The 21534-nt window shown below is 36.4% G+C and overlaps 1 protein-coding gene across 4 annotated transcripts; it reads left to right on the top strand.

Annotated features, from left to right (window-relative positions):
* The first annotated feature begins 386 nt into the window (after positions 1-386).
* LOC306989873 (pancreatic secretory granule membrane major glycoprotein GP2) lies at positions 387-12293 on the top strand. Of its 4 annotated transcripts, none has more exons than XM_079595933.1 (15): positions 387-781; positions 906-932; positions 1367-1759; positions 3411-3794; positions 3885-3953; positions 4865-5275; positions 6715-7113; positions 7198-7260; positions 7547-7660; positions 8518-8702; positions 8827-8978; positions 9071-9316; positions 9642-9801; positions 11587-11689; positions 11805-12293. In XM_079595933.1, the coding sequence occupies exons 1-15, from the start codon at positions 595-597 to the stop codon at positions 11909-11911; spliced, it is 3000 nt and encodes a 999-aa protein (XP_079452059.1). In that variant the 5' UTR covers positions 387-594; the 3' UTR covers positions 11912-12293. The 4 variants fall into 4 exon arrangements, with proteins under 4 accessions (XP_079452059.1, XP_079452060.1, XP_079452058.1 ...); XM_079595934.1 differs by having other exon boundaries at positions 7541-7660; positions 9083-9316; XM_079595932.1 differs by having other exon boundaries at positions 7541-7660.
* The last annotated feature ends 9241 nt before the right edge of the window (positions 12294-21534 follow it).

The following is a 21534-nucleotide window of genomic DNA, read 5'->3' as shown; positions in this document are numbered from 1 at the left end:
TTTCAGCTCAGGTAAAGTTCATCTCATCTGACTCGCTCTAACACTCTTTCAGTCAGTTGCTTTTGATTCAGATTATTATAAAATAATTCTTTTGCACATTCCCCCCCCCCCCCCCTTTTTGTCTATAGGTCATTCAATACTGCATTTTATTGATTTGTTCAGCTAATCGTGTTACTTTAAATAATCAAAGTGAAGTAGCAATTTGTAAATGTACGCAGCCAATAATGGTATTACTAAAGGATGGTATTCTATCTGTGTTAAATGTGCGATAAAGTCTTTGAGATGATCATGTTCTAAATGGAACAAAACTATACAATTTGCCGAAAGTTTTTTAAATGAAAAAAATATATAAAGAGTTTACATTTTCATTGGCATATTTAGTTTGAGAGTCTAGTTGCATTTGTTCAGCAAAATAATCAGTAGCTCAATACTAGTTTTATCACCACTGAAACATTTGCTCATTTTGTAAGATGAAATATCTATATGTGCTGTATGCAATGGACTGCACTCTGTTAAGTAATGGATGTTTCATTTATGATAAATACATTACAACTAAGGTCTTGATAGTTTGTATGTTGAGATTGACAGGATTAGATGAACATTATCATTCCAAACGTTAATTTAGAACTAAGAATGTTGAATGTTTTACTAATGTTTAACCTTAAAGAGTTATGTTATCAAGAATATGTTTTTACAGACACATTTGACGTCTGCATGAGCAGTCTGCAAACAATGAGGTTTCTAATCTCATTGTGCATGACACTACAGCTGCTGAATAATGGTGAGTTTTACACCTATAAAATTGCCAACATGTGGCCAATAGTCTGTGATTTAAGAATGACACACTGGTAAGATGTGTGACTTAAAATCAAGAGAATTGACTGGAATATTTTTGTATTTAACAGTTGAAAGGATCGATGGACAAACATCAGGTAATATAATAATTCTTCTACTTGGGGTCTGCTTCATCATGAACTAAAACCCTTCAATTCTTCCCTTTTCAATCCTTTAAAATATATTATTAAATTTTTTTTACTAGTACTAGTCAAGATGTTCTGGACTGACAAAATGCTTCAAAAGTAACCTACTGTATAATAATTTTTTTGGATGTTTTCAACCTGCAATACTTTTAATGCACTCAACACTCAAATCAACAAAATCCGTCAGTGGTTGTATAAGGTACCAAACATTCTTGTTGAAGCCAAGTTACTCATGGCATTTCGGAAATATCGAATAGAAATTGCTCAGAAGTCATTGGTAAAAAACAACAACAAATTGCTAGTTCAGAAAAGCAATTGTAATACAGTTAGTGTGGCTCTCTTTTAACTGTCATCTTTTGTCTCTTTTGACACTATTCTCTTCGAAGCCACAACTTTGAGCACCGATCCATGCTTTGAATATACAGTGCTGGATAACTTATGGAGAGACATACGTGGTGATCAAGACAACCATGGTGATGACAGTCTTGTTGAATGGAATGGCTGGTATCGGCTGTATTTGAATGGAGAATCTGCTCAGATGTCTGAGTGGTGTGTGAGGGACAGAAGATGTGGTAGTGGTAATGGACTATATCTCAATGGTTCTCATCCACAACTTGAAGATGGGGTGGTGACCCGTGAAGTCTTGGGATATCATCTAAGGGGTCAGTGTGATGAATTTAGATCCACCCCCATCCAAATTAAAGCCTGTGCAGGAGATTATTATGTCTATAAACTTGTCAGACCTGATGAGTCAGTCCACAGGCCTTCATACTGTGCAGGTGCGGCATTGCACATTCACATTCTGCTCTGGTAATGACTTTTCCAACCCAGGGTCATTAGAAAAAGGCGCCTCTCTATCTACATTTTTGCACTCAACAATCCAAAAACTTTCAGTCCCTATGCAATTTAATTCACTGCAGTTTCCAGCTGAAACCATCAGTAGAGGCGGTGAAACTTTTAGTACATTTCAAACAACAGATTATTGATCAAATACTTATTTTTGCGTGGTTCCTTGCACTTCAAAAAACTTGTATTATTGTTATTATTTGTACACTAATAGCTACATTTTGACATTTACATCTCATAGCCAGCTCCAAATCTATGGCTTTTGTTACATACTGATCTTGTTCAATAGCTCACATAGAACAGGGTTGCATTTGTGATGCAGAGCGCTCGGGTAAGAGTCCCTTGAAACACAAGTCACGATAAAAGAGCTCAGAGAACAAGCAAGCAAAAATTGCATTATTGCTTTAGCAAATGCGTTTTTATCTCAAGTTTGCTATCAATTAGGTTTTGCAGGGGCACTATAACGGGACGGATGGTTAGGATGAATCCATCCCCCTCCCCCAACCGACTGACCAATGATTGTGACAGGGGCTTTGGCTACCCAATAAGCAATAGCCGTCATTTCACAGTCTCGGTTAACTATACCCGCCGCTATAGTCCCTACATGAGTAACCCACTTCAAGCCAAAATAACCTTGAATTTGGTTACATGTCATTTTTGCCAAAATAACTTGAGAGATTAAGATTAAGCAAAGTCAGTATTACAAGCTGTTTGGTTTCATCTCTTTGACATGTTATCTAATTGATGACTGGTGTATTCTTGGGCTATGGTTTAGACGACACTGACAGCTCAAATTTAGCCTTGTTTTAGCATAGACGTAAAGGCTATTAGATGTCTTTTAAACGCTAAATTGCTTGCTGGGATATAGGGGGGCACAGAAACAGTAGCGGCACTCCTGGGGTTTTGTTGGGTTTTCAATGTTATTTTCAAACACAACAAGGCATATCCTTTTAGCATCACTCACTGGTATTTCATTTCCAAACAGCCGGGATACAACAACCAACGTGATAAAACGTTGCCAGTATCACGTACATCGATTTCGGACAAAACTGAATGCACTTTTAGTGCCACTCACTGGATATTTCACTTCGACAGTGTCACGAAATGTGCAAAAAACCAAGGTAATATCATTTTGCAGAAATGTCACAACGGGCATGTTTTTCTAAATGAGCCTGGGTTGGACTTTTGTGTATATGACATATTTATTCTCTCTGTATCCAAAGTTGAAAATAGTTTTTTTATTATATAATTTTAACATAATTATGAAATGTGCCTATTTTTAGCCAGTTAGACTTGACATGTTAAAAGTAGTAAGGCTACACCATTGTGCATTTAAGACACAGTTACTCCAAAAAACTTCACTAACATTCGCATCACTATAGCATGTGATATTTTAATGTAAAACTCATGTTTATTATTCACCAAGTACATGAAATCCAATTTAACCATGCGCTGAAATAGTGCTGCACCGTGCATCATCATTTCTTTAGTGCATCCGGTGAGAAAACAATGCACATATAGCTGTCACCGTGCTCGATTAAGTTTTGATGAAGAATTACTTTTTTTTTTTTTCATCCTTAACAGTTGCTTTCGACAGCATCAGCAATGATCCTTGTTCCAACTATGAATCTCTGGATCAACCTTGGAGAGCCACTAATGAAAGTGGATTACACATTTGTGATGACTTTTTCTCCTGGAAAGGCTGGTACCGACTTTTCTACAATGGAATGGACATCCGAATGCCAGAGAGCTGTGTTAGTGCATACAGCTGTAACACAATCCGCAGTCTGTGGCTCAACGGTCCTCACCCTCAGATAGAAGAAGGAGTGGTGACCAGGGAGGTCTGTGGGGTTGAAGAGTCAGGCTGCTGTGATCACATTTCTTTACCCATCAGGGTCAAAGCCTGTCCAGGAAATTACTATGTGTATGAATTTGTAAAACAATCTTGGTGTGCAAGTTACTGTATAGGTACACTGTTTTACCCCATTTTTTTTCTTAAATAATCTTTGAATTATTTCTTTATTCTTCAAATCATGTCTTCAAATTTCTTCCTTTCAGATGTCAGCACTATATCACCGACAGCTTCCACAACTCCAGCTCCAGTTTCTGCATTCGACATGACTTTGTGTAGGTTGACAGACATTCAAATTAACTTTCAAGGGGCTATCTGTAAAAAATTCCAGAACCTGTAGACTGATTTTTATGTAAAGGAACTCCAAAGGATGTGATGGTTACGAGCGCTCCAGAGAACCTTTCCGCTCAATGACATGAAATGACTGCTTATACAATATTTCATGCCAAAAGAGCTATTCTGTACTGTCAACGTTTAATGCAAATAAAAGGGATTAATTCAAACTATAGTCTCACATAGCCAGATCTTTAGTCTGTAGTCTCAAATATACTTTATAATCAAACTATCATAACAGTGTAATTTTAATTACCCCATGTTGACATGATGCCGGTGAATTGCTTACCTTACGCTTTCTCCACGCTGTGATTTTTGTTGTTTATTTTGTTATTGAGTAGAAACCATGCAGAACATGTTTGCACCGTCGCTCTCAGCAGCATGGACGGTGTCTGGATGTTCGCTGCAAAGGTAGCCTATTTACATTTTTTACTTATAATAGGAGAACGAAAAAGATCTTTGGTGTCAGTAAATCCGGTCCCCGAATCAAGTTCAGTCTCTTGTACGTTACGTGTGCATGAGTGCGAGCACAATGAATAAGTTGCTGGCAGCAGTTCAATTAACGGCCACTGGTGTCGCTAACAACAAGGTTTCTCAATTCTACATATAGCCCCTTTAAGTCCCAGTTGAGTAGACATAAAGTCATTGGGTATCATTACACTTTTAAGATCATTAGAATGTTCAAAGAGTAACAAGTGTTTTATGCATGTAACAGTCATGTGGAATATGCATGGACTTGGTATCTGGAATCTGGAATATTTGGAATATGTATGGATTTAGTATCTGGCTTTGACCGCTCGAGAACGTCAAACCCCTCATTGATTTTGTCATTGTTTCTTTTGTTTGATCTCAGCAACTGCAGCCAACACAGATGATGACCCATGCTATGACTACACCATTCTTGATGAACAAAATAGAAGCCCAGATGATTTCCTTGCTGTTAATAATCATACATATGGATATGATGACACTCGTATTGAATGGCGTGGCTGGTATCGTCTCTTCATTAATGGATTAAGTGCTCAGATGCCTGAGTGGTGTTTCAGTTATATGTCATGTGGAGGTTTTAGTTCTCTGTGGCTTGATGGCTCTCATCCTCAGCTGGAAGATGGAGTTGTTACTCGTGACGTCTACGGCTCTTATTACGAATTGTGCAGTTACTACAGATCTGACCCAATCCAAGTCAAAGCCTGTCCTGGAAATTATTATGTCTACAAACTTGTAAGACTAAATCGAATGATCCCAGCCCCCGCATATTGTGCAGGTACAGTCATTCTCTTATGTCTTTTACTTAAAGGGGTGGTATAATGCCCTTTTCACAAGATGTAAAATTAGTCTCTGATGTCCCCAGAATGTGTATGTGAAGTTTTAGCTCAAAATACCCCTCATATAGTTTTATATAGCACGTTAAAATGGTAATTTTTTGAGGGTGAGCAAAAACACACTGTTTTTGTGTATGTCCCTTTAAAGGCAAATGAGCTGGAAATCTGGGGAAACCTACAAAACCAACCTACAGTCGTTATGCACATTACAAAAGAGAGCAATCAGAATCATTAATAACGTGGGATTTCAGGAACAGACACATTTATTATTCTTAAAGTCACATATATTGAAATTCACTGATGGTTAAATTGAAGACGGCACAAGTCACGTTCAAAGCAAGAAATAATCGACCTCCGGGAAATGTACAAACATTTTTTATGGAAAGCCAGGGTGGGTATGGGAAGAATGGAACTTTAAAAAGCTTAAAATAAGAACAACTCTAAAAAGTGCATTTGTGGGGTGAGGTTGTGGAATGGTTTGGAGCAGGTGTTGAACAAGAAGAAGTGACAACATAATCCCTATCCGGACGGGACTATTGACATGGAGAGGGGGGGGCAAAGTAATAATTACCAGAGCTTCTCTGCGATTTTAGTTCCGTCCGAATGTTGCCTTCTCATCTCAGAAATCATTACGTACAATGTCAGTAAAGATTACGGCGACTTTTACCTTCAGTAAAAAGGTCCGGAAAAATTACCTCAGGTAATACTAAATATTTTGTAATTTCCTGTTTAAAAGTAGTTTTCCGCGGGTGTTCAAATGTTCATTTCCTGTGTTCTCTCAGAGAGTGGCCCTCTCTTCCAGTTCTTCCAGTCTTACACTAGTATACTGGTCATTATAAAAATGATAAATTCTAATAAAAAAAATATGAAAAACCCAACAATTCATGAAACTAAATATAAAATATCATAAAAATATTTACCTATAATTATTGTTGTTTATGAAGTTGTGGCGAGTGTGATGAGGTATGAAGGTACACAGAAGTGTATAACATTACATTTATAATTATGGAGTCACTAAAGTGACAAAGTGCACAAGTACAATTCTGCATGTGCACAATAAACATTAGTGCACATTCAAACTTGTTAAAGCTAACACCAAACAAATACCGTGCTCGCATATTATTGTGTTCGGGTTATGTAAACGATCTAGTTTTCTTATGCACATGCAGATTTTTTTCATAGGCATGTAAAATGTATTCTGTACACATGAAAGTGGTGTTTGAAAAACTAATATAAAACATCACTGCTAGAGAAAATACAAATATGTGTATTCTGATTTTTAATTCAAAACCTCATATACTGTTTAGACTTTGTGACAATTAGAAACTTGTTGTGAGCAGAAATCAAATAACTAAGTTCTCTCTTTAATTTTCCTTAACAGTTGTTGTTGCCAGTCCACCCAGTGTTGACCCCTGCTACAGTTATAGCAGTCTGGATGAGCCTTGGAGAGCAGATAAAACTTCGACTGGTGATCTCTCCGATTCCAGATGTGATAGTGATGCCAACTGGAATGGCTGGTACAGGTTGCTCTACAATGGTCAGAGTGCCCAGATGCCAGAGTCATGTGTTGGTTATGGCATGTGTGGCACTTCTAGCCCACTGTGGCTCAATGGCCCTCACCCACAGCTAGAAGATGGAGTGGTCACCAGGAAAGTCTGTGGTTCCACAGGGAGCGACTGCTGTGGTTACACCTTTCATCCCATACAAGTCAAAGCTTGTCCAGGAAACTATTATGTGTATGAGTTTCTCAGGCCAATATACTGCGCAGCTTACTGTGCAGGTAAACGCATTGTGTTCTTTTTTAATGTATATATAATTTATTTATAATTCTGAAAATTATTTATATACATACTTCCCATTTCAGAAGTCACAAACCTGACAACAATGCACACAACAACATTGGCAATACCAGTCACAGAAACCAGTGGTGAAGTATTTTCATTAGAGATTAAAGTTTGTCATGCCACTTTTGGTGTGTTTAAATTTGAAATTACGAAAGTTCATTCATTTAATTTCTAGCTAATCCCATCTTTAATCAAGGACTTAAATTAATGATCAAATTAATATAATTAGAATACCCAGTTTACATTTATTCCAGCTGTAAGTGATTGTGAAACTAATGGCTAGATACGGGGTCATGTCATTAAATATTACTAAAACAAGCTTAAACCCAGCTATTGTCATTAATCCTGTGGTTCTCCTCTAAGGTATAGGAGACCGCTGTTCTGAGCTCAACTGCACTGAGGATGAAAGCTGCGAAGAGGAACATGGTGTTTATGGCTGTTTCTGCAATGAGAACCATTACAGTTCCCAGCATGGATCCTTTGGTTGGACTCATTTCAAATATACACTGCCCAGCCAGTGTATTTTCTTTTCTTTTCTGGATTTTAAGTAGGCAAATGCTTAAGAGTCAATGATTGGATCAATATTGCAGTGATTCTTGTGTTTCTAGCATGTTATATGTTTGGCAACAGTTCTTCTAAGTTCTAACCCTAATTGATGGAGTGTGTAGCTTTTCATTTCTTAAACAACCATGTGGGAAGACACATCATGGCCGTATTCCATGATGACAATGTCAAGATTCATCAGGCTTAAATTGGGAAAGAATGGTTTTGAGGGAGCATGAAGAATCATTTTCACACATGAATTGGCATTTCTGAGTCCAGAGCTTAAATTCTTTGAAAGTCTTTGGGATGTGCTGGAGGAGACTTTACAGAATGCTGGACTCATGCATTGTCAATACAAGATATTTACCAAAAATATATGCACGTCTTGATTGAAATGTTTTTTCCTACATACAAATGTTTCTTCCTACAAACAAGATTCCTACATACAGTACAAGACCTTGACCAAAAACTGATGCACCTCTTAATGGAAATGTTATTTCCATCAGAGGGTGCATTCATTTTTGGTCAAGATCTTGTATTGAAATGCAAGTTAAGCACTCTGTAAAGTGTCCTCCAGCACGTCCCAAAGACTTTCAATTCATTTAAGGTCTGGACCCAGAGGTGCCAATTCACGTGTGAAAATGATTCGTTATGCCATTCCCAACCATTATTTTCACTTTAAAGCATTTGTCTATTTAAATCCCAATTTTTTTTATTTTTTTTTTGGTCTATGTTCATCATTGATTATATTTTTGTTTTTGATCACAGCTGACATTCTCTTGATTTTTCTCGCTCAGATTTCATTGAAACCTGTGAAAGCAGCTCTGGCTCCATGTCTCTGTCTCGCTGTCAGCTTTTTGAGGCTGGTTTTCCTTCTGACATCTTACACCTCAATGACCCCAACTGCAGAGGAACAGTCCGGAATGGCAGAGTGGAGTTCTATTTCGACAACAATGACCACATCTGTGGTACAAGTCTTGTGGTATAGGAATCATTACATACATGCTCAAATGGTCAAAAGTATCAAATGGTATTTTTTTATATATATAAATACAATTCTTTACTATTATTTAAAGTACACATATTCAAATAATATGTCCCAACAGGCCAATGGCACCCACCTCATCTATGATAACTTTATTTTGGGGGATTCTGGATCTGGGCATATCATCAGAAGGGGAAAATATCTGAGGATCCACTTCAGCTGTGTGTACTCACAAACTGAATCACTCTCCATGGACATCAACCCTCTGGAGAGGTGGGACTCACATATTAAGGATACATACATTCTAAACCAAGAGTCTCTAAATTGCTTTAAACATTTTTTTATTTATTTAATAATTTCAACAGCATTGTGCACAGGATCCTTCCTGCTGGTCAAGGGACATATCAAGTCAGTGTGATTCCCTATAAGGATGCTGAATTCACCCATCCCTTCACTGGTACTGTGAACGCGGAGCTGGTCAAGAATGTTTTTGTGGAAGTTCGTGTTGATGGAGTTGACAGCCGTCAGTTTGCCACAGTGATTGACAAATGTTGGGCTACACCTGTGAATGATCCTCATTACTCTGTCCGCTGGGACCTCATCGTTGACATGTAAGCCATGTGTTATTTTAATATTATTTTTTAAATAAATACATTAAACTTGGTGCATTTGGGATATATTTTTAAATATTTTATTTATTGGACAAAAAGGGATAGATGTCTGCACACTAAAACTGAAGTAAATTAAATTACTAAAATTAAGTTTATTAATAAAACCTTTATCAGGCAAAAACATGATGAATGAGATGCAACTCTTTATGAATTAATACATTCTTTTCATTTAGAACTTATATTTGGTTCATATAAATTAATTTAAAAAAATGCTAATTTTACATTGATGGATTGAATTTTGCATTATCATTTTCAAAATGCCCAGGTGTCCCAGTCTAAATGACGCAGTAAAGCTTCTGCAGAATGGTGTTTCCACATCCAGCCGTTTCTCCTTCAGCATGTTAATGTTCACTACATACTTCACAAAGGTTTACCTGCACTGCTCTATTCACCTTTGCCTTCTGTCAGACAGTATCTGCTCAGTGGTGAGTTTACAAATCCTGTAGCAACATAATGTTTCACAAATGGAGTTGTTGAAAAGGCACAGTATTTTCCATATAGGGTACAACAGGGTTAAAGGTGCACCAAGGTAAAAGACGCATTTGATTTGATTGGTTTCTGTATTTTTAAATTAAAATATTTTTTTTTATAAAATTTTTACTTTTATTAATAATAATAATAAAACAAACAGATAATAGTAGGCAAACTTTGCTAAAGTAATTGTTTTAAACAAGTATTAACTTTAGACATTATTAAAAACATATTACATTAGCTAAAGTATTTTACCCTGTGTGGGATAAAAGGCCCCACGTTGCCACCTCATACATTTATAAAACTTTTAAACAAAATAAACCACTTTTATGATTAATTTATTTTCACATTAAATCTGTCGCTCCATCATTGTTCAATAGTTTTTTCTGCAATCACAAAGCAATAGTTTTATTTTACTTAGGGAGTAGTGAAAAGACCCCACTGTGGTCAAAATCAAGTGTTTAGTGTTGTTTATATGTCTATGTGGTGTTTTTAAGACAAACCATGTGAAAATGTATAAGTCAACACCATTGCTGAATATGTTCTCCTTAAAACTGCAGTGAACCAAAGACAGTCTCAAAAACGCGGTTTGAAATAATTTGTGTTTCTGACGTCACAAACTACCTTGTAACCAATCACGTCAACGAGTGGATCTCTGAGCTGGTGTGAGTGAGTGGAGGCGGGGCTAATATGCATATCCATAGAACCGTGTATACTAAATGAGACAAGGGTGTAGAGTTACATTCAAGCTATTTTAAAGCATGAAGATTTTTTTTTCAAGGAAAAAAACATTTAAATATGTAATTTCGCTGATCAAAGATAAGTTTTAAGGGATACAATTATTGACTGCAGTTTAGTTTTGGCCCGCCCAGAAGAAGGATGACGTTTTAGTTCTATACAGTGTGCTTTCAAGGGAAACATCACACACGTGCCATACGTAGCATGCATAATAAATGCTGTGGAGCACCAAACTCTGCCTTTTGTGAACAACACAGTCAGCACAGTCCCTTAAAGGAGAACTCCGGTCAATTTTAACATTGAGCTAAATTTTTTTGTAAATTTGGAGTGCTGTCAATACAGAGAACAATGATTGTCGAGTTCACGCGCGTGATCAGTAACTAAGATGATTTTTTTTACAAATATCCGTCAGAGCTGATATTCTCAAAACACCACACAGCACCGTCTTCGGCTGACAGCTGACAGTCTGAGTCTCCACTGTTGCTTAGTTACCTATGATCACGCGCGTGAACTCGACAATCGACTACTGTGGACTTTGACCGAAAACAGGAACTAAATACAGGTATGTGCGCTTGTTGAATTAACATCATTTTTATGAATATCTTTCACATCTAATGCAGTCAGATTCACTCGTGTTTACTCTGAAGGAATCACTCAACATGGCTGGGCACTTGTAATGACACATCAAGGATGTTAAGAGGATAAAAGCAGGTTTAAAACTTGCCCCATTCAAGTCAATAGGGTGCAACTTTTAAAAAGAGGATAACACGGTGTAGGCAACACCGATTTTTGTCGTTGTTCTCTGTATTGACAGCACTCCAAATTTGCTAAAAATTTAGCTCAATGTTAAAATTGACCGGAGTTCTCCTTTAAAACAAATTAACAGTTCATAAAGGATACTTGTGGTTGTCTTCTGTTGTTGATGTTTGTGACTAAGGAGATAATTATTTGATGACATATATTGACATACCGGCTAAATGTCCGGTCTTTGTTACTTTTAGCACTGTGACTCTAAACAAGGTGTGAGAGAGGGCAGATCTGTGGACTTCCATGACAGCACTTCCATATCCATGGGTCCATTTATGTGGTCTGACAGTAACAAAGGTGATTTATGGAATTAAAAAAGAGACTAATTTATATTGCTCATGCATATCTGACATAGTTCATGTTTGCAATTGATCACAAATCACACGCTATACTTTACATTGATTCTTCATAGGTGAGCAGCTCCCAGTTTTCCAGGTGCAGGTGTCCAGGGCTCCAAGTCTGTGTGCTTCTCTGATGGTTTTACTCATTTCTATGATGTGTGTCCTGATATCATTTTAGACTATTTCCTCTCACCCCTTATTTACCCCTTATTTACACTGCACACGTCTGCGGCACATTACGGCTGCGACACGGCTACCGGAGCTGATCGTTATCTTAAAAATACAAATACAAACATTGTTGGAACTGATTTTATTTTGATAAATGTAACTAGTCTTTTCACTCATGAGATGGAATATTCAAAATAATATGTTAAAAATAAATAACAATATGCAAACTGATTCTGAATTGTTTTGGTGATTTACATGTCAGTTCAAAATCTTTTTGTTTTCATTCATGAGCCAATAATAAGCATATTGATTTAGGCTATATCTCATGTTTCACACATTAAACATGCATGTGTCATTTAATGTGAATAACTAATATGCGTGACCAGCCATGGCTGTGTTTTACAAAAGCATAAGCATAAGTAGATAATAGAAACCATTTTTCTGTACAATCTACTTATTTGAGAAACACAGCTCTTGGAAATAAATAAAATAAAAATGTTAAAATATATGGAACTATTTTAGTAAAATATGGATTAGTTTTGCTCAGTTATGCTTCGCTCTAAAATATTTTTCAGCATACTGTTGTTGTTTAGTAGGCTAGTTGAAGTCATAAATTACATACATCTTCTAAAATCTGTAAAATATTAATAATAATTCTAAATTAATAATTTAGAAAATAAATAAAAGAGATTATAAATTGCATGTTGATTTTTTATTTAGTACTTTATTAAATATGTTTTATTACATAACATATGTTTACATATAGTCCACAACACATAATAAAATTAGCATTTACACAAAATAAGCAGTTCTACGTGCACTTCATTGATTCTCAATATTGAGTGTCATTTCCTGGATGATCCACGGCTGTTTTTATAAGTCCCATGCTTGTCCTGAGCAGTCCTGTTCTGCCCACAGGTCTTAAGAAGAATCCTCCAGCTCCTTTAGTTTTCCAGCACCTTCTGCAAATTTGAACCCTTTCTAACAGTGACTGTATGATTTTGAAGATACATATTTTCACACTACACTGATGACAATTGAGGGACTCATACACAACAATTACAAATGGTGAAAACATTCACTGATGCTCCAAAGAAAACACAATGCGTTTAAAACCAGGGGGTGTAAACATTTGCACAGCACGATTGCAGGGTAAATTGTTCTTATTTTGTCTTCTGGGAAATATGAACTAAATATGTACTAAAATATGATCTTTAAATAGAATAAGTAATTTCCACCAATCAACCTGTTCTAAAGTTTACACCCCCCGGCTCTTAAAGGAACACGCCGACTTTTTGGGACTTTAGCTTATTCACCGTATTCCCCAGAGTTAGATATGTCCATACATACCCTTTTGATCTCCGCCAATCAGAGCAGAGTAGCTCGTGGAAAGGAGGGATTTAGAAAGATTGATTCATCTGACGAGTCGTTTGAGAATCACTGAAAATGTGGTGATGTGCAAATGTATATTATGAGAAAATGAAACAGTTTTTTTTTTACCTTTGATGTATGTAAACCTGCTGTAGGAGACTCCAAAACAACATTAGACAACTTTAATATAGCATAATAGAGGCACTTAAATATTGAATAATATTTCAGAATCAAAGGAAATCATTCTGAAAAAAAACAAACAAACAAAAACATCATATATTACTGGGTTCAGTAGGAGCTTTAAGATGGTCTTTCACAATTAAGCACAGTCATATTATCTGGTTTTACAGGAAGACTTACATTTATGATGTATGACAGACATGGGTGGTGCAAGAATCACGCTTTTCCAATGCCTGAAGGGCTTTTCTTGCTGTCAGTAAAGCACCAACAGAATGTGCTCAGTCCACCAACTGCTGTTGAACACATTTCTGTTACGAGGCTTTTGTTCATTCTATGAACAAAAGAGAAAGCTGGGGTTTCTTAAGGCCTTAGTGGACTTCAGGTTATCATTCAGATCCATATGCCGGATCTGGTAAACAAACAAACAAAACAAAACCGACAAGACAACTGCGCATACAAGAACTAAAATGAAATTATACTGACCAGGAACACATTTTATTTTATTTTGTGATACATAGAATATTAATACAATTGGAAAAGTTTGGCGTCCATCAGTAACCATTGTATATTTCTTTCTAAATAGCAGATGTATGGGATATCATGGGAATTATGTCATGTTGCATGAAATAAAAATGAAACAATTGGTTTGATCATTTCAAGTTATGTTAAATCTCGAAATAATGATGTTTATGTCAAAATTTTATTTTAGATAGTTGATTCTATTAATTTAATATGACTCGACATTTTTATGAAAAACTTATTTTGTGACATTGATTTATTTAAACTTGTTTAATTATTCTGCCATCCATCTCAAAGAATTCCAATATCATTGTCAAAATCCCAAAACAATTTTGGAATGTGATTTTAAAACAGTTAAACAGTATGTTTGCGGAAACACTTGAAATGGCTGTTTACACCCCTCCAGTAACAAAAAAGTGTAAAGAGATAATGTCAAAATGTGTTTAGAATTTATGGCATGCATACACCTCATGCTTCTTGAAAATCCCAGAAACATGTTAGTCCTGTTTCTTTCAAATATTACTGAAGTTAACTTCAATTTCAGATTTGTTTACTGCGTGTACAATGCAGATACAAATGTAATTCTTCTTCTTCTTAAAAAAATGTTTTATTTATTTATTTATAATTCTCAATTCAGGGTTAGATCTAAAACTGTTCAAGTACTAAAAATAGAATGTAAAAATACCTAATCTCATTAAAATGATTAATAAATGATGTTCTAAATGCAACAGATAAAACAAGCACGACAAGCAAACTTTTCAGCAAGGCAAGTGTTCCACCTTGTGTTTCCTTGGATAAATGCAATCAGTTCATGCTTGAGATGCTGTTTGTGTATCACAGTTTCTAGAAAGGCATGATGCATGAATGTGTGCGTGTGTAATTGCTTAATAATTATAATAATTAAATATAATATATTTTTAATTATTAAACTTTTTAAAAATTATTATAATATTATAAATAATATTAAATAATTATATTATAATTGCTTTATTTAATCTCATATGCCTATTTAGTGTGAAAGTGTGGGTCTATGTGTATCAGCAATTGAATAACTAGTTCTACAAATGGTGTATGACATGAAAATACAAATAGTGTAGCTGAATTCAACAAAATAAGTGCTTTTGGTAAAGTATAGCTAATCTTCAAACATAATTCTAGGTTTATGTGAATTATGTGTCTGTGACTGTGTCTTAACGCTACACTGTGTATTTTTTAAAGTTGATTCTTAGCAAAAAACACTCAAAATTATATGTGCTCATTAATGTATAATTACTTCTACCAACTAATCAAGTATTCTCGTAAGCGTAGAATCTGCCATTTATAATACATTACGGGTGAGCTGCTTGAATGGCGGAAGCCATGTTGCACCTCCATCTTGAAAATACATTAGCCAAAGAGGGACATACCTGGAAATTCAAGCTTCGCCTACACTAGTAATTCCTACACTGTGTCTTTAAGAACTAGTCTGACCAGCTAGCAGGTAATTAGGGCTAATCAATCTTACTTTTCAGATTCAAATTACACGAATCTACCTTTTCATGTAACTGACTTCAAAAAAAAGTTAGATGACTAAAACGTAAGACTATAGTCTAAGCATTTTATGCAGTCAGCTCCTGGGCCGCTCTTCCCACCATAAACCTAAATAGACAACGCTATCTCACGACCAATTCGTACGAATTTGTACGAGTGATTAAAAGGTGGCTAATTCGTACGAATTTGTACGACCTCACTCGTACGAATTTGTACGATTTGTCTAAACCCACGTGACGGTTGGGTTTAGGGGCGGGGTCAGGGGGTCATTCGTATGAATTCATACGATTTTGGCAAATCGTAAAATATGTACGATTTAGCAAAAAACTTACAAATTCGTACGAGTGAGGTCGTATGAATTGGTACGAATTAGCCACCTCGTAAAATTCGTACGAATTGCCGTGAGATCGGGTTGAAATAGACTGTTGAGACCATTGGTATGAAGTAGTTGATGGATTTACCAAATACCTTGAAAACTTTTGCCTATTTCTAACACTTGAGCTTTGGTTGCATTACCATGGCTGAGCTTTCACCGAGATCCTTATTGCAGAGTTTCAAGATAAGGTACACTCTAAAAATTCTGGGTTGTTTTAACCCAATTTTGGGTCAAATATGGACAAACCCAAACGTTGGATCAAAAATGCAATTTAAAAATGTAACTGGATTGGAAAAATGGCTGGATTTGTCCATATTTGATCCAAAATTGGGTTAAAACAACCCGGCATTTTTTTAGAGTGTACAATCATTTCAGTGTTTCCAATAGTGATTTATATTCAGCTTTTAATCATATTTTTTAGGCTCTGGTTTCTTGTTTTCACAGATGATGGAAAATTGTCATGCATACTCATTTTTGTTTATTTCCTCAATGCTCACTAGGCCATGTCCTACATGGAGTCTAGGGCGCTAGGTCTGTGTGGTTATTTATTGATTTCAATTTACCATTAAGTGTTTGTTTCTGTAAAGACAGACTGACAGTCCCTAGTCTCGCGTAGCCAGACCTTCAGACTGACGGCTGAAGGTCTGGAATTCATAGCAGCTTTCTTTGGCCAAGGCCCGCCCATAAGGCCGTTTGACCGACATGTCAAACAACCAATTACAGTTCGTTTCGTTCAGCGTCACGTTTCGGGGCGTGGAAATGTCCCCACAACAACAGACCGGCGTGCAACAAGTCTCCACTAAGTGCCTCAAACAAAACTCCTGGACATCTCTTAAAGAGTCTATGCCGTGAACCTTGCATACTTTCTACGTTTAGCTGATCTTGATAAATGCTCATTGTCCCTCATGTAAACACAACAGTTTTTCTTCCGCAATCACGTCTGCGCTTTGTTTCCCGGTGGACCGAAAATAAACGCGACACTCCGGAAATCCGATCAAATTCAACCAATCAGATGACGACTTCGAAATTCCTGAAGTGTTTCCAGTTAAGTGTACCATATGCATCAGACGTTTAGCCAACGTTCCGTGGGCAGAGGCTGAGACTAGACAGTCCCCAACATATCTTCATCTTTAAACTGCATTCTGAGCAATGAACATTAGATGGCACTGCATGCAAACACTTGTGTGCTGAGACTGGACTCACTGAGAGGCAGAGAGTTACATTTGTATCAGCATAATTTTCTCAGTTCTCTGCAGAGCAGACATTTGTATCTTAATGGTGCAGTGTGTAACTGTGTGTGTGTCTCTGGCGCTGAAAGAATCATGTTTGTCTAACATGATCAATATGCTTCTCACCTCGTCAAGCTGGGGATGAAATTGAAATTGATTTGTGAACAGTGTTATTCAAAAGATCCACCCTGTGATGCAGCTCCTTTGTCTGCAGTGACACAAGTCTGAGGGATATAAAAGGGTCATGATGGTTTCTTTGAGACTTCACTTCCTTGACGGTTCAAGGTTTGTTGTGCTCTAACATGAATTATCATCCAACCACACCTTCTCTTACATACATTTTTCAACAGCAGATATTATTCCATCTGTGGTTCCATTACTTTGAGTAATGCGTCCTAATTAGCTAACTATAAAGATGAAACACTTTCATTTATTATGCATTATGATTTTTGCATTTTTAAAAAGTGAGGTGCACCTCAGTCTATTAGGATACTTTTGACACAGAATCACATGTAATATGATGCCAACGATCCCAGCATTTGCTCTCTGGTACAGTGTCTGGCGCACTGATGCCCAAACGCTCTCGCCAAGGCTTTCAGATAGAATATAATCACATCCCGTATCCTCATATGAATGTGTAAACATTGTCAGTGCTGAATACAGACCACAAAAGGAGATGTTAGGCAGGACGTTCATGCTGCTCTTTTCCATACAATAAAAGTGAATGATGGCCATAAACAAACACAAAAGTCCATTATGACTCATCGGCTGTATTATCTCTTAAGCCTATGTTAGATTTTTTTTTTTTAAAGAGATGTTACCAGTTGTTTACTGTTAAATTTCTCTTGCACTTTCAAATCTATTTCATGCAAATTGAATGTGCATGTGAAAATCCGATTTGCCGTCGTTTATTGTTATTGTGCCATCAATATGTTACATGTCTTGATGTATCATGTTTGTATATGCAAGAACTGCGAATATAGTTTGTAGATCATTATCTAACACTAAAGAGATAGCAATAGATTATAGCAAAGATTTAAGAGCACTTCTTTGTGAAGAGTGCTTTATCTTTAAGAGTTGCTTTAGTTTTGCTTTATTCATAAGTTTTCAGCCATAACATGAAAATAATTATTGAATAAATGGAGTTGTTCAGAATTGGTCAGTGCATGCTTCCTTTCTATAAAGCACAGGATATGTATGAACTACTTTTATGGTGCTATTTGCCTTTTTTTTTTTTTGCCTGATAGCTCCTTGTTATCCATTCACTTTCATTGCATGGGAGAAAAAGCGGCTCAGGCATTCTGTCTAACATCTACTTTTGAGCTCCAGAAAATAATAATAATAATAAAAATCATACAGGATAGGGAAGATTTGGTGAGTAGATGATAACAGAGTTGTCTTTTCTCAGTGAACTACACATTCCATACATTACATGCATATATGCGGCTTGACATAGCCTGCCAACGCCTGAACTGGGTGAATTATTATTTAAAGGCCAAAGAGATGAACTAATCAAACATAGGACAAGGGCCATTAACCAGCCACGAGAGAGAGAAAGAGAGGGGGAGAGAAAGATTAATAACAAGTGCCTGTGATTCTACAAAATCCTGTTAGTCTGAAACTCACTAAAGCTTTGGAGATTTTAACATATGATGTTACCGAGTTGTTAACACGGATAATGAACACACAAAAAAAGTTCAGCTATGAGTTCAGTTTCTCTTTTTGTTGTTTACTTCAACTATTACTTCGACTATGAACATTGAAACAGTCTCATCACAGATGATGCCCTCTCCGAATATAAGAAGAAACTGATTTATGAATGATAATTAAATGTTCTGCGGAAGAATGAGCGGGAGAAGTCATCGTGTCACAGATCTACACACACGCTCACAGACACGCGCAGACATTTGCTGATTACTTTTGGCCCGGCCATTCATTCATGTGTCTATGTGGATTTTCTATCTGCATTTTCTCCATAATGAAATGCTGACTTTGTGGCATGTTTGATTTAAATGATTGTGACATACATTGATATCACTGGCTCAGAAATGTGATCTGCGCAGAACTCATTAAAATAGCAAAAACTAATATCATGGAGACCAGTAGGACATTACCTGTACTTGTCTCCTCCGGAGAGCAGAATTATCTAGGAAACAGTGTCATAAACAGGAATCCAAGTTAATGATGCTTTAATGATTCATGAAATAATGGCATGTGCTGCTGTGTTTAACCATCCTTGTGCAGACACAACCATTTTGTTGAATGAACTGTCTCTGAATCTGTCGTTTGGCAGTGATTCACAAAATCAGCAAAATAAAACTTACTCTAGTCGAAGGTAATGCAGTACAGTTTCCAGATTTTATATGATGACTCTGATCATGTGGGGACAATACATTTCTGAGAATGTTGCATATAAACAACCTTTTTTGTTCGTCTATGGCCGCAATGGCATAGAGCACTCGTTCATTTTTATGATGCAATTTATATACAACATTTTCCCCTCCAGAACTGTGTTACTGGCATTAAAACTTATTTGATGTCAACATGGAATGACGTGGATTAACATCTTGGCAGGTAAATATAATACACAAAATGCTACAACATAATTTATTTTTAAACGTACAAACTTGATGAAACTTTATTAAAACTTTTAATAAAATGTTTTGTATTGTTTTCTATTGTAATGTATTTAAAAATGTAATTTATTCTTGCTTATTGCTATTTTTAAATGTGAATTATATGCTGGTGCTCAATACATTTAGTATCACTGTTGAAAATTGTTGAATTTTTGTGGAAAAATCTTTTTTTTTCAGGATTATTTGATAAATAAGTAAAGTTAAGAACAAATTGTACTGACCCCAAACCTTTAATTAATGATAATGCATATTACATTGCCTAAATATATGGAATATGCAGAAATGCCCATTAAACATTTTTAGTTGTCATGTGCACAAACAACTTGAACCTACCTTATTGTAAAGTGTTACCACAGTAGGCTATATAAACATACAAATATAAAACAGTACTGGTTACTTGTTTAAAGTGCAAGTTAAACTGTATTTCAAATGCCTAGACATCATGCAATATCAGTCCTAATGCTACAACTTGCTTTTCTAAGTGTCTTCTTTGACGCATGACCTCTCAGTTTGCAGAACTGGACGTCCTGATATGGACACTCACAGTTGGATGCGTGCTCGTCGACTCTCACTTGTCTTCGCGCGACAGAAACGTTGTCATTCAAAATCATCTGTCTCTTTTCCAGCTTACAGAACATAGGTGAAGTTCTCTTCTGGTTCTCCATCTCTCTCTCTGATGTGACACGGCTGACTAGCCTGACTCTCCCATTAAGCCTGCACATATACCCTGCTCTTCACTGGCAGTCGTACTTCTTTTCTGCTCCCTCTCATCCTCCTCCTCTTTCGTGTTTTCTTTGCATTGTGTCATAAACTGACGGCTACTGGTTTTTGTTCTGTCTGTTCTGACAATTGAAGCAAGCAAGACGACATGCAAGGCAAGAGTGGGCAGGCATATGTCAGACTATGCTACACTTTTCGTTGAGAGGCAATGGTTTATGAAAATACTGAGAGCATGGCATACAGAATTGTCATTTTAAATATGGCCTGACTGTTGACTTCCACTATAGGCATTGATTAACATACGAATCAATAAAGATGTACTTGTTTTATATAAATTACAAACATTTATTATAAATTAACATGGGAGTGATTCATCACCCCATTCTTATAATAGCTGTGCTTTATTTAGCCTAGTCTAATTACACCGTTCCTTAGTGAACGAGGTTTTGTTCTTCAATTCTTCTGGTAGTTTAACAGAGGGAATTGTTGGCTTCAGAGCAATATAAGCTTAAGACTGATCACAGACCAGTCCAGATGCTAAGCTTATCCTTGGAAAGCCCTGGTTGGCATGGCAATAGGCCCTAAAGCACACCCTCCATCTTTGTTGGCGGCTGGGAGAGTTTTTTTGGGCTAACTCAACAGATGCTTCTCGGACTGTGAACTGCTCCAAGGGGGTTGTGGAAATGGGAATGAGCTCTGGATTACTATGATGTAAAATCAAATGTTTTGAGGTTTATGATAGTGTGTGTGGACCATATGGAGGGACGCTAGCTTGAGAGGTCTCTGGGACCAAGCTCAACGTCTTTGGTGTTTGTTGCTGTTCAATAATGACTGAATCTAAGCTCAGAGAACTTGCTTTCTTCTCACAGTCTTGATCTATCCACTTCAGACTGAAACATCTTAAACAGCAGTTCACCCCAAAATTATTTTTGGTCTATTGACTCACCCTCATTTTGTTCATTAATTTTCATATTGTCAAGCTTCAAAAATTACAAATGAACCACATATTTTTCCACAAATCACATTCTTCATCCGTCTTATTCATATTTATTAACATTTTGAATTAGCTTTT

This window comes from Phoxinus phoxinus (genome assembly GCF_949152265.1).
Source record: "Phoxinus phoxinus genome assembly, chromosome: 21".
Taxonomy (NCBI): domain Eukaryota; kingdom Metazoa; phylum Chordata; class Actinopteri; order Cypriniformes; family Leuciscidae; genus Phoxinus; species Phoxinus phoxinus.
The sequence above is the reverse complement of the archived record's forward strand: the minus strand, read 5'-3'. Positions and strand labels throughout refer to the sequence as shown.

Excerpts from the sequence above, each read along its gene's own strand:
- LOC306989873 (XM_079595932.1), top strand. The coding sequence starts at position 595 with ATGAACATTATCATTCCAAACGTTAATTTAGAACTAAGAATGTTGAAT. Across the intron at positions 3,954-4,864 it reads TGCATTCGACATGACTTTGT|CAACTGCAGCCAACACAGAT; the intron begins GTAGGTTGACAG and ends GTTTGATCTCAG. Across the intron at positions 7,661-8,517 it reads TTCCCAGCATGGATCCTTTG|ATTTCATTGAAACCTGTGAA; the intron begins GTTGGACTCATT and ends TTTCTCGCTCAG.